Source organism: Gadus chalcogrammus, chromosome 20, assembly GCF_026213295.1.
Source record: "Gadus chalcogrammus isolate NIFS_2021 chromosome 20, NIFS_Gcha_1.0, whole genome shotgun sequence".
In the NCBI taxonomy this organism is placed as follows: domain Eukaryota; kingdom Metazoa; phylum Chordata; class Actinopteri; order Gadiformes; family Gadidae; genus Gadus; species Gadus chalcogrammus.
This window is the reverse complement of record NC_079431.1, coordinates 10,767,885-10,785,887: the sequence shown is the minus strand read 5'-3', so window position 1 is coordinate 10,785,887 and position 18,003 is coordinate 10,767,885. Positions and strand designations below refer to the sequence as shown.

Here is an 18,003-nt window from a genome sequence, read left to right as displayed (position 1 = left end):
TAGTATATATGTTAATTCCACAGAACCACATTTTCTCATCTCTATTCATGTCTTTACTTCCCCCGTATTATGCTGTGCATGGTTACCCAACATTGGGAGGGTATTGTTTGGAGTGAGGGACAGAGGGAGCAATGGTGGAAATTGGTGGAGGGTGGATTGTGTCTGCAGCCAGGCGCTCCATCTCAAGGGGCTACCGTTCCAATACTTGACATCTCTCTCCGTCTCCCTCTCCATCTCTTCCTCACTCAGAGAGGAGAGAAGCCTGACTCTTCTCCCCTTCGGCCCTCACTGCTAGTTCCAGAATGGCGGACGGTCAGCGGTCCGAGGACAGCGCCCCCCAGTGGAACCCTTCAGGAAGGCAAGATCCGTCGGCCCCACACGGCGCCAACGGCTTCTCCTCTTCCTCCTCCACCACCACCACAACTTCCTCCTCCTCCTCCTCCGCCTCAGCCTACAGGGCCTGCCAGCCAGGGGCCACCGGGCCCTTCTCTTCAGCCAGGGAGAATGGCTTCAACGGGGTCATGAGCGGGGCCCATCCTGTGACCGCCGGTAAGTTTGTATTATTTTATGTGTACTTGATTAATTTCTAATATTATGAATATTATTAGTAATGCCAAGGAAGTTATGAATTCACCGTTCCCCGTCAGTTTTTCCATCTGTTCAAAAAGTAATTAATGGATTCGCACCACCACACCAATGCTTGGTTATTTGCCAATTTACAACTGATTAACAGTTAACGCAAATTGGCAAAAAGGTATTTAAAGTGGAGCCCCTGTTTAAGCTTGATTTCCAACACAATAAGGTTTAACAAAAAGTTAGTATGCATAGTTGAGTATTCACACTTTGCCTGAAAGTATGTAGTTCCTATCCTGGCATGGCCAAACTGGGTCAAAGTCAGCGGTTATTTGACTTTTCTCGGCTTTCTTCTTCTTCTCTGAGTTGCTATAGGACCTTCTCGTGTGATTGACGTTATTTTTCCATCGTCAGGACCTTGATGTATTCCCTTTGTTGAGGACTGTCTCTCTTCACCTCTAAGCCTCTCTTCTCCTTCAGCTAGTTGCCTCAACATTGCCATTTCTGACAGTGCTAGCCCGAATGAATCTCTCTTATTGGCAATACTCTCCTCGTCCAATTCCTATTCCTTCGTATGCATTTTCGGTGCACGGACCTTTCTTCCTCGACTGCTTCCGTCTCAAGCCGAAGTGCTCTTCCTCCATCTGTAAAGCCTCTTTCTTAGGCTAAATCGCTCTATTCCCCTTCAAGCAGGCCTACCTCAGCATTGCCATTTCTGCTCGATAGTCGATAGTAACTGTTAGACAGGGCTTCCTTCTCTTTCTGAGCAGCTTCTGGGGTCGCTTGTAGTCCTGTCCATTCTTGAAAACCAATATAGAAGAACAGCGTGTTTGCTGAGCTAGTGTTGTAATAACATATTGTAACACATTCAGACTCTACGTTGACCTTTTCCTCCTTTTAAGAGCGATCTCTCTGGTAAGTTTCCTACTGGTAATGACTTTCCTGCAGATCTTTCAGCCTATTTCTCTCCATCATGAATGCCTGCATTTGCGTCAGCAAATGGAGGAAATTCTGTTTGATCTAGAATGATAAAAATACAGACTGGAATACGCCATGGTTTTCATCCTTGTTTCAGGTCGTCTTGTTTAGGTGAACTGATAAGGTTAGGGTTAATTGATAATACTATAGAGTGGCGAAGTCACGCCCTCTCCGGTAGAGCCCATGGGACCTATGAGATCGAAAAATATGAATGGCTTTCAATGGAGAGAAAGTAATTATCTTCTGGTCCCAGTCTTTATATGCCCTGGATTACACATATGTTGTTTGTGGATTTAAATGATAATTTTTCATGCAAAGAAAACTAAAAAACTTTGCTCTGACAGTGTGGGTGGTGACATACGTCACCACCCGCACTTGGAACTCCGGTACAGACATGGCGATCTCTCTGCTCCACTTCACCACTTTTTTCCAAGGGGAGGATAAAAGCCTCGAAAGAGGTGAAAACCATTATAAGTCGGGGAATGTGGAGAGTTTCAGTTATGCCGATGGGGAGATTGTCGTTCTTGTCCACGCCAGTCGTAGGGAGGCTGACATCACATACGAGACATGTAGTCTTTCTTATTGCGTTTTCTCTACAGCCTTTAACTGAACAATTGCACAATAAACGGTCAAACTCTTGACATGAAAAATTATCATTTAAATTCACAAACCACATATAGGTGTAATCCGGGGCATATAAAGACTGGGACCATAAGATAATTACTTTCTCTCGATTGTAACCCATTCATATTTTTCGATCTCATAGGACCCATGGGCTCTACCGGAAAGGGTGTGACTTCGCCACTCATTAGCATTACTTCTAACTGAGCTTGCATTGATTTAACATGAATTCAATTCCCTTCATTCTCTTATCTTCTTCTTGCCAAAGTGTTAACGGTATATTGACCAGCTATTATAGTGACTGGAGTTGTTTTAAAAAGAAAAAAAAGTGTATATATTTATATATATATTAGTCCTAACAGTAGGCCTACTGGGTATGAAACTGGGTCTGCAGCCTACTTGTATTCATCCTTTAAGAAGATGCCTACCCCTGCCTTTATAATCTTTAGGCAATGCTTTATCTTTACCAAAGTTTATTTAAAAAGGGCACAATTTTTGTCCAGCTTTCATCTTTGAGAGTATTAGGCCCAATCAAAATTGTTACGATTATTATAACGTAATGAAATACATGAAACTGTGTTTGTGACACTGGCGATAATGTCACAAACAAATAGATGAGGGAAAGCAATTGAAAATAAGTATAACTTAGTGGGAACTTATAAAAACGAGGGTACTGTAAAGTGTGGGAGACACACAACAGGACAGACATTGAACCCTCCTTTGTGTTCGACCTTTCTAGAAATAAATATATAGAAAAAATCATATAATTATCCACTCGCTGAAATGAAAATCCCATTATTACTTGTAACAGTTTAAAGAATAAAGGACAAATATGTTTTTTTAGTCTTTTTTTTTTATTTGCCACCCACACTGAGGTTTCAGTGGCGTGACTCACGTGTTGTGTGCACTAGAATGTGTGCGTGCGTTGTTCCTGCACGCACGGCCTATGATGTCGTGTGTGTGATGTGTGTGACGCGTATATGTGTTTTACGCTGCGTGTGGGTGCTAATGTGTGTGTGTGTGTGTGTTTATACAGACCTCCTACGCCTGACGACGGCAGCGTCTTCCTACTGCGCTGTGCTGCGTAGGCGCTAGCCGGCAGAGAGCTGGCTAGCATCACGCAGGGTTATTATGGCACTGTGATTAAAGGGCTCCATACGCCCCCTCAAGCCCCCAACCCCCAGCTCCCCAGCCCCCCACTTGCCCAGGAGCACTCGCACAGAACAGCAAGCGAGGCCGGCAAAACGCGCCCAACGTTGCTCCCTTGGCGTAACCATGGCAACGCCCCCCCCCCCCCCCCCCCACGTAGAACTTTTTTTTACCAGAGGGGTAGGTGGGTAGGGGGGCTTTTGTTCTCTGCGTCGTGCTCTCCGAATGCCTCTTACCTTTTTGCGCCTCAGCTGCACTTGTGGGGAAGATGTCCTGCCTGAGCATCGCTAGGAGACCGAGATACTCTTTTAGAAATGCTTCTATGCTCTGCCTCTTTCCACCCATTATTCATATCAGATACCATTTAGGCAGTTGGCCGCAGCCCACTTAACACATTAAGGCCATGTTGAAAGACGCTATGAATTGACTTCTATAGTATTGTTCATATGTTCAGTCAGTATTAAAGTAATTTTTATTTCATTTTATTTCTAATTTCTTTCGATAATTTTACATTAATTGATTCACGTCAATTGATATACGTCTCGATTCCAACCCTCCCATAAATCCACCATCCATCAAAACTTGACTAACCACACTCATACTGACGATCACACCTGCGCTAATTACCTACTTTGCTTCCAAATAAAATGATAGGCTTATACGTGAACTTACACCATTCAAATATTATTGAATAATTTCAAATAAAATAGATGAAGACTAAACTTGATTTCAGAAAGACTACATTTTGAGGTGAGATCCGGCCCTGACCCACGCTGTTGCTTGATAACAGCCGGGTACGCTAGCTTGAAAGGTGCCGGAATACTGAATATAGAAACACCTGTTAATTATCCTTACACCATGTTGAAGAGCACAACACAAACACAAAACACAAACACAAAACACAAACCCACGCATAAATGAATGCAAAGCTGATGAGTTAACCTCTAGAAAGCCACTCACGTTGCTTGTGATGTAGTCTTGCGTGTCAGCGCTTTGAGTGGGCTAGCTCCCTCTTAGCTAGCAGTTTGCATAATTAGCGCCTGGAGCCGCAGCATGTGTTTCCTCGCCTGTTATCGTAATATCAAAGGCATGGGAAGTGGTGCTTAAGCTTCGGCAGGGCCACGCAGCTACAGGCTTCACCTGGCGTCAACAAGAAAGCAGTCCGGCACGAAGCATTGAACAAGAACAACAGCCACTGAAATGTAGTTGCCTTGGCCTACTTGTTCTTCTACTCTAGAAGCAACACCAACTGAACTCATAATGAGATGAACAAGAGAAGAAGTATCGTACCTGCAGCACCCAGCACACATCAGAAGAATCTGAATGCTAATCAATGATAAAGGGGAAAACCTTGGGCTTCTTCAAAGCTGATAAGCCACAACTATGCAGATGCAGAGGACTTCATTGACCCCTCAGGTAGTCCTTTGTGACAGTTGCTCAGCTCAAGCCAGAGACATTAAAGTAGATAGAATTGCATAAGCACAACTAACACTACAATCACAGTTACTCTAAACGAAAGTGTCTTGTCAGTGTATGGCACAGATGTGTGCGGGTGTTGACATGTGTGGGTTTTCTTTCTCTGGTTAACATGCTGTTGTCAGCATACATCAACACGCCTCTCTCTGGCCCTGCCCAGGGCCCAGTGCGGCAGGGAAGGGCAGGAGGGGGGGGGGGTCATCTGGCGGTCCCCTACATCTCTGAGAGTAGCTGGGGACGTGCTGTCATGACAAATCCCCTGAAATGAATGAATGCATAAAGGGCATGAAGGCATGTGTGTGTGAGTGAGTGAGTGAGTGAGTGAGTGAGTGAGTGAGTGAGTGAGTGAGTGAGTGAGTGAGTGAGTGAGTGAGTGAGTGAGTGAGTGAGTGAGTGAGAGAGGTAGGGGAGAGAGAGAGGGAGGTAGGGGAGAGAGAGAGGGAGGTAGGGGAGAGAGAGAGGGAGGTAGGGGAGAGAGAGAGGGAGGTAGGGGAGAGAGAGAGGGAGGTAGGGGAGAGAGAGAGTGAGGTAGGGGAGAGAGAGAGGGAGGTAGGGGAGAGAGAGATGGGGAGTATAGAGAGAGAAGGGGGGGAGGGGGGGGGTTGGAGAAAGAGCAGCCACCAGCTGTACCTGGTTGAGACGGTCCAGGAACCCAGGAGGTGTCTAGAGGTGTTGATAGCCCAGACAGATGGATGTGTTCTGTCTGGAGCAGTTAGACCAGATTAGGCATAAATAAAACGATTCCATTTGTTTTTACGAAGATATAACTTATGTAGTATGAAACAGATGATATAAGCAGGAGTCAAAGTCAAAAGATTCGTCAAATCCATGATGCTAATAATAACTCAAAATGTGTATCATTTGAAATGGGGACAATATTAGCATGTGTCAGCGGCTGGGCTGAACCAGGGGGACTACGATCTGAGCCAGATCCCCGCGGGCAGCCTGCACCCTAAGGTCCCCACGATGCCACCCATCGTGGGCTGGGTGATCCAGCGTGCATGCTCATTGAAACAGACTGCAGAGGAAATGAACAAGAGGATAAAAAGGACAATAGGAGAGAGGGGACAGGCTTGAATGCCAATAAGAGATGTCGCTGGCATCCTAATTATATGAGGGAATCGCAGTCGGCCATCCTGGCCGTGTGCTTTGTTGCTATGGCAACTGCTCGATTTGACACATTTTTTTTCCGGTGCGGGATGTCTGGTATCAAAACCGAGCAGCACGCCTCTCTCTCCCTCTCATTCCCACCCCTTCTCTCTGTCTCTTTCTCTCTTTTTTTCTCTCTCTCTCTTTTGCTCTTTTTATCTCTCTCTCTCTCTCTCTCTCTCTCTCTCTCTCTCTCTCTCTCTCTCTCTCTCTCTCTCTCTCTCTCTCTCTCTCTCTCTCTCTCTCTCTCTCTCTCTCTCTCTCTCTCGCCCTTTCTCCCATTTCCCCAGTGCTATCTTGCTGCGCGTGTGCGTGTGTCTCTGTGTGTGTGCATGTGTGTGTGTGGGGGGACAGAGTGTGTGCTGCTCAGCTCAGAGCCCCAGTCTTAGTGGGAGCTCAGGGAGCACACACACTCTCCGCTTCAGCAGACGGCCCCTCATACAGGTAACGCCAAGATCTCATTTTTACTGATGCTTCATGCGTGTTTTCTTGACACAATGGTAACACATTGTGTTACCATTGTGTTACATTGATTGACACATTGGAAAAATATTTTGCCAGCAGTACCTTTATAAGGACCTTGAATATGTTAGAAGGTCTTAATTAGTGTCCGTCTTTGTCAAGTTAATGAAAGGCTGCGACGGTCTTTCCATGTGTCAATCAATGTAATCTATCATTCTAGACAAAGACCATGTTTTGATGTTTGCACTGTTACACAATTTTTCGTCTGAGTGTGTGTGCTTGTGTGTGTGCGTCTGCCTGTTCATTCGTGACTGTCTGTCTGGGCGTGTGCACTCGAGACAGACAAAAGGCATGACTAACCACTGAACCCGGGGTCCTTGCAGATTTGGGAGTGTGTGTGTGTGTGTGCGTGTGTGTGCGCAAACCTTCGTTCTCACCTTTTAAGTGCATGTCAGGATCAATTGCTGTGCTCGCGTATAGGCCATGTGCATGCCTATGTGTGATTATAGGTGTACCTGAGCTATGGGTGAGCAGGTGGGGAAGATAAATGTGCGTGTATGACGTATCATGCCAGGATGTCATGTTATTCTAACATGGCTGATGTGGAATACCTGAAACAGGCATACTTATACTCAAATTAATGGAGGATAGTTGTCTCATCAATGTGTCGTATCACTTAAAAGATTTTCCAAATTATACTTATTATGTATCAATATTTCTTGCATGTTTCAAATCGTAATCTGCCACAGTATTGGCTTCCTTGTCACATGTTAACATAACAGGTCCGGGGCTAGAGACATAAAGACTGTCATCCTGAGATAAAAAGAGGCTCAACTATCTTAGACCTGGATGTCGGACCCAAGGGTGTCGGGAGTCTGAAATGATGAGGTCTCAGCGTGACGGCTTGTTTGTCAGTGCGGCGGTATTTTAGGTTGTTGTTGTTATTGTGGTTTTTTTGTCGTTTTCCCCGTTGGAAGAACTACAAGGCGAATGCTTCAGTTCATCTCTGCAGCAAAAATAGACACTATGAGGGGGCGAGGAGGCTCTGACGATCATTCCTGTAAGGAGATTTTGAGTGTGGGTGTTGGATGGTGTGAGTGTGTTTGTGGATGTGTGCTTCTGCTCGGTGAATTGGGACAACCGGCTGTGTATTTGTGCATTTGTTTTTCAGTGTTTTTTACTTGTGACGGTGAGTGCAATGTTGTCTGGAAAGCATAACAATAGCACACACAAAAAAACAGCAGGTCCAAAAAATAGTGTTGCATTGTTACTTCCTTTTTACGGTGACGCTATGCAAAGTTGTATTTTTTTAGAGAATGTACAAGTGGCCTAGAAAAAGATTGTGTTTTGATGTTTTCTAAGTTTCATTAGCTATTTGTGTCCTTTTGTATTGAGGTCAACAATTCAGCCCATATGCAAGCATTAGCAGCAGTACGAAAAATATATTTTAAGCAATTATCTTTAGATGAAGCTCAGAGATGTTTCATATTCAAATTCAACATCTATACTGAGCTCCCTATATTAGTGAATGGCTCAAGGTCTACAGTTTTGTGCAAGACGTTTTATCCTTTATGATACAGAACAATGAATTATATGGTGGAAACATTTAAATATATATTTCAACATATATTTTATCTGTGTATAATACTGTATACGGCTGCAATGTTTGCCATTCAATTACACAGCGCAAGTTCTTTCATTATTTTGGAGAAAATTGTCAACACCAAAGTAACAACAGCATGGTGCACACCACCATAGCCTCATCCCTGATATAGGAGAACATCTTTGATGAGCAAACGTGAATGTAGGCTTTAAGAGTCCAGCAACATTGTTGGATAAGCTCATCGGCACCAAGGTGAAGCCAGGATCCCATCGTTTTTTTCCTGTTTTTTACATCTAATGGCGCTGTTGTTCTGAGAGCCTCCCTCATCCAGCTTCTAGGGATGTTCCCCAAAGTTAATCGTTCAGTGACTGCTTTTACCAAGTCAATGGTGAGCCAGGCTTTGTTTTCCCCCAATGCAGGGCCGTGGCATCCTCTCGGCCTGTCTCGGGTTCTTGCACCGAGCCTCAGTCTCGGTCACTCAATCTCAGTTGCTAGGCTTAAAGTCTAGCCTGATGACTCAAAACACATACGAAGAGCACAATCTCCCCCTGGGGGATCAATAACGACTCCTTCTACTCTGGAAGGCCCTCCGGCTCATCGCCGTCTCCCGACTCGAGTTTGAACCCAATGGGAGTTGTCGACCTGGTCCTATTCTCAGACTGGAAGAGGAATGAGATGTTGTTGTTTTGTCTGTTGCTTCATGCAGAGCAAGTGTCCGCACGGATCGTACAGGAAGTGACTGCGGAGGCGGTGGCGGTTCTGAAAGGAGAGCAGGAGAGCCTAGCGGACACAGCCAAGAGGCTTCCTTCAGGTGGGTTTGTCACACAAGAAGGCGAGCGTGCACACACACTCGGATGTGGTTAAATACACATACATGCTCTCTAACACGCACATGCACACACACGCACACACACACACACACACACACACACACACACACACACACACACACACACACACACACACACACACACACACACACACACACACCTACACACCTACCCACACACACACACACACACACACACACACACACACACACACACACACACACACACACATTCAGGCTTCCTTTAAAGGATAAGGGGTGCTTAAATACATATAATACATTCTATCTTACATACAGACACACACAGAATAACAGCATGCCCACATTCTTCAATGCACAATAAGCTAAACTAGCAAAATAACGCCTACACAAGGACTCCCTTGGCTTGGGTTGATAGGTGGGCTTTAACCAGAGACAGATATGACTACAAACATGTATTGCATTGTGTTATGAATGAATCAACACCAAAGTTGACATGTACAAAGACTACACTAAAGACAAACCCTGAATCCTGACAGTATTCTGACTATCCAATGCAGCAGACTCTGTATCTGCACATGTAAAAGCAGTCATTCTTATGCAACGTGTAAACTCGTACACAATGCATATCGTGCAGAACGATGATAATGATGATGATAAATGATGGATTACTCATGTGTGAAAAGGAAAACATTTGAGAAAGCTCATTATACAACTCTGTAGTCATCACTTTTTGCCTTTCATGGAGACTCGAAAAGCTCCACCATTCCTCCAATAGCCAGCAGATGAACTGGAATCTGGTCAAATATGCATTTTAATTAGGTTGATATCGTATTGGTATTTTTCTGGGTTGTATTTGTTTACGCTTTGCATTGCTTCTCATTCCCCAAGCAAGCTTCCCAGGCTAACAATAATGACGATGTGGCTGGCGAGTCATGTCTAATCTATTGCGTCTGCAAATTGAATCTCTCTTTTGGAACGCTGCCCTATTGATCTGATGCAGCTGCAGCTTTTGCAGCATGAAAATTATATTGCCAAGTTCTAATTAGTTTGTGACCTCAAAAACTTTTACTTTTGCATCCTAATGTGGTCATTCTTTTGATAGCCAATTTGGAATTTCTTTATTCGTAAGTATTGATTTTTTGTTAAGTTTGTTTAAACACATGCTCTGCTCTCCATATGGATTTCTGAGCTATGGTGGACTGTCTGACAGACAGATCCATCTCTTATTGATCTCTCAGTGTTGACACATTTGTCAACATTATGTAAGAGGAAAGCAGTACCTACTGTGACCTAATGTGGCTCGCAACCAAATTAACGCTTCTCTAAGGATCACAACCCCCATTGGAAGGCACCAGAGCTAGTCAGCACACACACACACATAAACACATACACACACACACACACACACACACACACACACACACACACACACACACACACACACACACACACACACACACACACACACACACACACACACACACACACACACACACACACACACACACACACACACACACACACAGCATGTGTTAGAGCAGCTCAAAGGATTAAACAACGCAGAGCCCAATGTCTGCCGTACCCATAGACACATACTCGTGCACACAAATACAAGCTGGTTTGTTGACCACTTGAGTAAGCAGACACACACACACAACAAAGTATAAAGACCATTTTCACCAGGACCTGCAAGCAATTGTTTCTGAACCATAATCCCTTTGGATGAGTCTAGTTTCTGTGGTGTTTTTCACTACTCAACCCAATAAATATAACAATATAATATTATATTATACGTATATATAAATAAAATAATCTCTCTATCTCTGTCTCTGTCTCTCTGTCTCTCTCACACTTCCTCCTCGCTCTCTTTGTAAAGCATTTGATTAATTACACTATATAAAGGTTAGACAAAATAGACTGAGGCATGCCTGTATATGGAGGTAAAAGTGAATAATATTATCAATAGTAATAATGATATTAATTATGATGATTTGCTTTATTATTATCTCATTATATATGATAATATATAGTTTCAAATGATAATGCTGATATGCCACGGTAAATTTGATTTGTTCAGACATTTGAAATATATGTATATATTCTCCCTCGCTATCCTTCTGTGACCCCTCCCTCCCTCCATCTGTATTTTCCCCTGCAGTTGAAGACACCACCAACTTGCCCCCCTCTCCCCCTCCTTCCCCTGCTGCGCAACACTTCGGCCCGCTGGAACGAGGTAAGGATTGTGTGTGTGCGTGGGCGCATGCGGTCGATTGTGTGTGCGCGCCCGCGCGTGTGTGTGTGTGTGGGCGTGTGTGAGGATCAGCCCGTGTACACCAGGGCTTTTCTTCATGCATATTCTAGCTACTTTTCCCTGTGACTGCATCACAGGCTCTCTGGGATCATGGGGTCCTTCTGGGGCCAATTCTGTTTCGGATGTTTTTACACTCAAATTGAGGACACACAAGGATTTGTGTGTTCGTACTTGTACACTGCTGCCAAAAACACAAACGTGTCTCAATTTCTCTTTTCTTTTGGAAAAGCTTTTCTGCTAATCATCCAATTAGAAAGGAAGTATTCTCCTTTCAGTTTCAGCTGCTGGTATTCACCAGGCCTTCCTTCCTGACCTTGTGCTGGTCGCATGGTTTACTTTGGAATGCACGAGTAATCAACATCGACACACACACACACACACACACACACACACACACACACACACACACACACACACACACACACACACACACACACACACACACACACACACACACACACACACACACACACACACACACACACTCATTATCATTAAAGCACTGTATATCATTGGAGGACACACTATCACTCCTTATCTCCTTCTTCCGTTCGCTCCGTTCCCCTTACCCCTTACCTCTGTTCCAACGTTACGAGAACCCTGTGAAACCCTTTTTGTTTTTTTATGTATGTTTTATGTGTTGTATTGTTTTCTTTTTTTTCTTTTTGCACATCTAACTGTGTTGGTCTTGTTTGGTTTCATTTTATCCGTTGTCGTTTCTTGTCTTTCGTTTTGTCCTCCTTGTGGCTCATGAGATGAGCACAGGTGTTGGAAAGAGGCAACAGGGCCAACCACGTTTTCTGTTGATGTCTAATCTGTGGCTAAGGGGTCCGCCTTAGTTGGAAAAACTGAAAATATATTGGAAATATATTGTTTTCCAGGTTTCCTTCTTTTACATGGTTTCATTATGGTTTTTTCCTTCATTTCTTCACATATGGCTTCCCATATTTACGTATGTCCTGCCTCGGCTGCAATGGCTCACCCCCAGCTTCCATCCTCCTCCTGTCAGTGTGTCTCCTTTGTCAGTGTCTTTTATACCTCACTCTCACCTTGTGTCTCTTTGATTTCCCTTCTCCTCTCTCTCCAACACGCTCACGTCCTTCTCTCTCTTACTTTTGTTTCTTGGCCTCTCTCTCTCTCCTTCATCTACTTCCTCTTAATTCACCTTCTCTCTCTCTCTAGTCTCACTCACTATTGTCTCTCTCTGTCTCTCTCTGTCTCTCTCTCTCGCTCTTGCTCTCTCTCTCTCTCGCTCTCTCATGCTCTCTCTCTTGTGCTCTCTCTCTGTCTCTCTCTGTCTCTCTCTCTCGCTCTCTCTCTCTTGCGCTCTCTCTCTCTCTCTCTCTCTCTCTCTCTCTCTCTCTCTCTCTCTCTCTCTCTCTCTCTCTCTCTCTCTCTCTCTCTCTCTCTCTCTCTCTCTCTCTCTCTCTCTTCTCTCCTTTCTCTCTGTCCCTCTCTCTTGCGCTCTCTCACTTTCTCTCTGTCCCTCTCTCTTGCGCTCTCTCTCTCTCTCTCTCTCTCTCTCTCTCTCTCTCTCTCTCTCTTCTCTCCTTTCTCTCTGTCCCTCTCTCTTGCGCTCTCTCACTTTCTCTCTGTCCCTCTCTCTTGCGCTCTCTCTCTCTCTCCCTCTCTCTCTCTCTCTCTCTCCCTCTCTCTCTCTCTCTCACTGTCCGTCTCTCTCTCTCTCTCTCTCTCTCTCTCTCTCTCTCTCTCTCTCTCTCTCTCTCTCTCTCTCTCACTGTCCGTCTCTCTCTCTCTCCGTCTCTCTCTCCTCCTCCGCCCTCCGAGTCGCGTGTGTTTTCCGGTCTTTCTTTTCCCCCTGCAGTTCTTCTTCCTTGTGTCTGTCTCGTTTGTAGATGTAGGGGATGAGGAGGAGGCGGGGCCTCTCAGGCGCTTCCAAAACTCCCGTGAGAGGTGCAAGTTCCTCGCCCCCTCCATCTCTGTGTCCGTGCCCGAGGACGAGCCCTACCACTCCGACGAGGAGTACTATGAGCACCCCTTGTTCAGCCCAGAGTGGACACGCTCCGGCGTGCGCCCCGTGCAGGCCGTGCCCTTTAGACAGATCGAAGGTGAACCCGCGGCATGGTTCCTCCTATACTACCTACGCCGCCCCCCTCCCCCCCTATCCTGTCCTGTCCTGTCCTGACTGTCCTTCCCCCCACCCCGACCCCCTCCCCTCCCTCTAAACGCCTATCCCTATCACTTATTCTCTCTCTCTCTCTCATTTCTCTCTCTCTTTCTCCTTTGACTGGTCTTCAGCCCCCCCTCCGCCCCTACCCCCACACCCTGAATCCCTTTCATTTTTATTCTGTGATTTGGGCCACATTCGCCCCCCCCCTCCACCCTTTCCCCCCTCCCTCCCTCCGTCCCTCCCTCCTCGTCTGTCTGTCTGTCTGTCTGTCCATCCGTTTTTTTTACGTATTTGCGTCCGTCCTTGTGTCCTCGTGTCTCGTCGTGTGTTGTCTTGTTTTCTCAGAAGACGGGGTGGATTAATGTTTGGTTCACAGGGACATTATCATCATTTTGTTTCCATCTGATTTGTTTTCCTGAAACAAAGCCATTTGCAGCCTTTGTAGGTGACACTCATTCAAAACACATTTGTAAATCGATCAATCTGCACCGTCACTCTGAAAGTAGCAAAAACCAGCCGTTTTTGTGTGGCTGTTTACAAGGATCTACCTTCACATACGATCAGAGGGAACGGCAAAAATTCTGTTTCTGCCAATAAAGTTGTCGGTCGTGAGATCCAAATGGCTTTCATACATACCCCCGAGGTGATGACCTCCTTGCACATGTACGTCTGTGCACGTCATATCTCCTCATTGTGTTCACCCATCATACTGTATGATACTGGTTCCATTCCTTACAATACCCTACTGTCATTACTCTTCACCATATGTCTTTAATGATTCTTGTACCAAGAACACACATACAAATGAACACATGGGCATAATGGCACACACACACACACTCACACACACACACCCACAAACCTACAGACACATGCCTGTGCACTCACACCTGTGGTGCAGGGATACATTTTAAGCCGACAGATGGTCCTGCCTGCTACTTTACTGCAGCATACTTTACATGGCCTTGTTGTCTGCAGACTTTTTCAGGCCTGTATGAAAAATACGATAAGATGATTCTTCATCACACTTTATCCACCCTATGGCTCTTCCTCTCTCTCGCCCTCAAATGCAATGCCATGCTCAGCTGAATCTTTGAGTTTTTCCTACCTACATTTTCTTGAGCTGTGCAAAATGCAAATGCTTCGAAATAATATGCATGCTTATTATTAAGTAAGGCCTCAATTTATTGCATGTAATAAAAAGGATGTCAGAAGAAGAGTTACATTTAGGAGCTGCTCATGGTTGCAATGTAATTTATATTATAAGAAAACTAGACCTCATATCGGAGATCTTTAAATCTAAATGTTTAAAATAAATCTAAATAAAATTTAAAAATATATATTTCTATAAAATAAACTAACCTATAATCTGGGATAATAACATCATTTGGGAAATCCAATCCCGTGCCGAAACAAATGTGTAGGTGGGCTGGTCTGTTCGCTGTGGGTTATGCTGCTCAAACAAGGCTGGCACCAGCATCTCTCGATTCTAACGGAGCCATTGTTTACCAATGAGGAGAAATGCATCTCTCGCCTCGATGAAGCACAGCACTCAGCCGAGGCATTGTAGGTGACCTTCCAAAGCAACAGCAATCAAATTACAGGCTGACGTAACCATGGGCCATGGGTTAGGGACGATTGCCTGGAGCTTTTTGATAAAGAAAAACGCGGTTCTCTCGGTCAGTAACAGCATCATAAATAAGCATATTTATTCTCGCCCACTCAGTACTTTGAATCAAGGTCCATTGGAGACCAATTTGGAACCGGACCAATGTGGACCTAGACCGGACCAATGTGTAGGACTTGGCATGGCACCGATGCAAGGACATACGCTCGCACATATTTCAAAACCGTGTTCAATGTTAGGATTGGTTGACGTTTCTACATGAATAAAATTATAGCAACTGCACACACACGTCTGGCAGCTGAACCATTAGCTGCATGTATACATACTATGCGTGACATTTAAATGACTAAATATAAAAAAGTTGGCTTGTGTTTCGACAGCACAAGGCTTGTATTGGTTCTAAACATTTTGACGTTTTGTCAATGTTTGCCATGTCTGTCGCTATTTGCTTCTGGTGTACCAATTTATGCTTTAGTAATGCCTCAACACAGTGTCAATGTGCACTTAATTAAATTGTCTAATTCCAGCATATTTAAGCATACCATAATGAATACATCAACGGATGTTTACAATCTTTACCAATGATGAGGCTGTATCCAAATATTGAGCCAGTGCACATAATTGGTCATAAAATATTTTAGCAAAATGTAACACAGCTATATTTAATCAGTTATAGACCAAACGTGAATCATTACATTAAAACCATTGTGCTTGTTAAAGGTCCCATGGCATGCTAGTTTATGGATGCTTTAATATAGGTATTAGTGGGCCGCACATTGATACCTAATATAGGTATTAATTAGTCGCACATTGAGCTTTCCCCAAGCGCGCCGTTTCAGTGTCTGTAGCTTTAATGCAAATGAGGAGGAGAGAGGCGGGTCAGCTTTTGGCCACGGTACCGTGCGCTCTGTTTACAGTTGATGTACCGCAATGGCGAGGCACACAGCTTTGGCCGTGTTCTGTAAATATTCTAGAACACTCCGGGTGCTCTGGTGGGATTCCTGGAGCTATAAACCTAAATAATATGATATTATACATAGATATCTATATCATATAATACATATTATCATGGCCAAAAGCTGTGTGTACTTCAGGTAGTCAAACCCAAAGTTCCTTTTCCCCCCAATTCATTCTCAACCATGGCTGAGATAACCCCCGCTACGAGTCTCGTTGTGGAAATACCAGAGACGTCAGCGATCCCGACGTGTTCTGCGCCATAACACCAACAGCAAAAGGGTTGTCCAAATAACAAAGAAGTGTACAACCCTTGCATTACAGTCCTGGAGATCTATATCTAAATAATATCATATTATACCCAGATATATATATCATATAATACATATCATCAGGGCCAAAAGCTGTGTGTTCCTCCAGACGATATTATGAATCTCAAACGACTGCGTCGGGTTCTACGGCGTTTCTGGTTCTTCCATCTCCAATTCCACATTAATCTGAAGTAGACTGAACCACAACATGGAGGAGAAAGGTTCAGTCTCGGGAGCGGGCAGCGGGCCTCGCGACGGTGGTGCCTCGCGGTTCATTTACTTCAGGGAGTCAAAGCCAAAGTTCCTTTCCCCCCAATTCCTTCTCAGCAATGGCTGAGATAACCCCCACTACGACTCTCGTTGTGGAAATACCAGAGACGTCAGAGAACCCGACGTGTTATGCGCCATAAGACCAACCGCGGAATGGTTATCCAAACAACAAAGAAGTGTACAACAGTCTTAGCTTATTGCTTATTCATTGGCGGGCCAAATTCTCTGGACGGGCAAAGCAGAGAAGGGGAGGTAACATTTCCCCGTTTGACGTCATGCGGGGAAAATTACAAATCGGCTCGTCTGATTTAATTTCTAGCGCCATTTCTAGCTACTGGGGGACCATAGTCAGGCTAGGGGTACTCATATTAATGTCAGAAAATCTCAAAGTATAATTTTCAACAGAAGATCAGCAATTTAATTCTGTATATATATGAATAGATAAATAAAAAAAACTTAGACAAAACTTAAAAAGACATTGCTTCCATTTCGGCAAGACTTTATGATGAGGAACGCTCAAGCATAATTGAACTGTTTTTGTCTAGTTTTGATAGTACTAGAGTCTAATTTATCAAAAAATTACTTAAAATACGTTGCTCTTCACTGATATAAAATATTCCATTTTAAGAGGTAGTAAAATGATCTACATACCAGCATACCAGGTCTAAGGATAGAAAGAGAACACATCCACACTGCATACATCTGTGGTGTACTTGTATCTGTTGAACAGCACTAGCTCCCAGGGCACCCAGTGTCCACTGTGCTGCCATATAACCAAAGTCTGTGTTGCCCGTAGTTTTGATCTGTCAACCTCTTCGCCGTGTTTTTAAGAAGAAGAAACCATGGAGGCTCTTACAGCCGACTACGAGGAGGAAGTGGAGGAGGAAGAGGAGGAGGAGGAGAGTACAGAAGCAGCAGAATCTGAGGCAGCTATTGAGGAGCAGCAGTGGAGCGGGGATGAGCCTGAACTGGAAAGCCCCCCAGCTGAAGCCTTAGGGCAGGCAGAGGCTGTAGGAGAGGTCCAGGCTCCTGCCCAGGATCAGGTCCCAGCAGTTATTGCTGTCTCAGACAGCTCTGTGGACAGAGAGATGGAGGAGGTGGAGCAGGAGGAGCAGGATGAGAAGGAGGAAGAGCAGGAAGCAGAGGGTGAGGAGAGCCCTAAGAAAGGTGTGTCCTGTGCTCTGATCCCTACTTTGCATGTATCTGTACTGTTGGCAGGAACTGCGCACACTCACTTAGGCCCAATACAACATTGGGTACAAGCATTAGAATAGAGGTTGAATGGCAAGCAATGTTTCCATCGCTCTGCTAAGGCTGCAAGGCAACAAAGGCTTGTTGGTGAGAGGAGCCGTATTTCTCTTCACCCTGTGCTTTTCTTTTCTTTCAAATGTATTATTCACGGTTGCGGTTTCAGTTTCTAGCTGCATTTCTTGGGGCCAAAGTTCTGTGGTGATGTCAAGCGGTGCTGCATCATAATGCTTTTCTCGCAGCGATTTGGTCTGTGTTTCATCATGTTTACACATTGCATACTGCTGGTATGTCAGTGATTGATTTTAGACCGATGATGTATGTCCACA

At 44.7% G+C, this 18,003-nt stretch overlaps 1 protein-coding gene across 1 annotated transcript in view; it reads left to right on the top strand.

Annotated features, from left to right (window-relative positions):
• The first annotated feature begins 302 nt into the window (after nt 1-302).
• map2 (microtubule-associated protein 2) overlaps nt 303-18,003 on the top strand; it is a 35,587-nt gene continuing 17,886 nt past the window's right edge. Inside the window, exons 1-5 of the mRNA XM_056580391.1 lie at nt 303-549; nt 8,718-8,822; nt 10,981-11,055; nt 12,990-13,202; nt 17,258-17,593. Coding sequence (XP_056436366.1) covers nt 303-549; nt 8,718-8,822; nt 10,981-11,055; nt 12,990-13,202; nt 17,258-17,593 — 976 coding nt within the window. The remainder of the gene's footprint in view (nt 550-8,717; nt 8,823-10,980; nt 11,056-12,989; nt 13,203-17,257; nt 17,594-18,003) is intronic.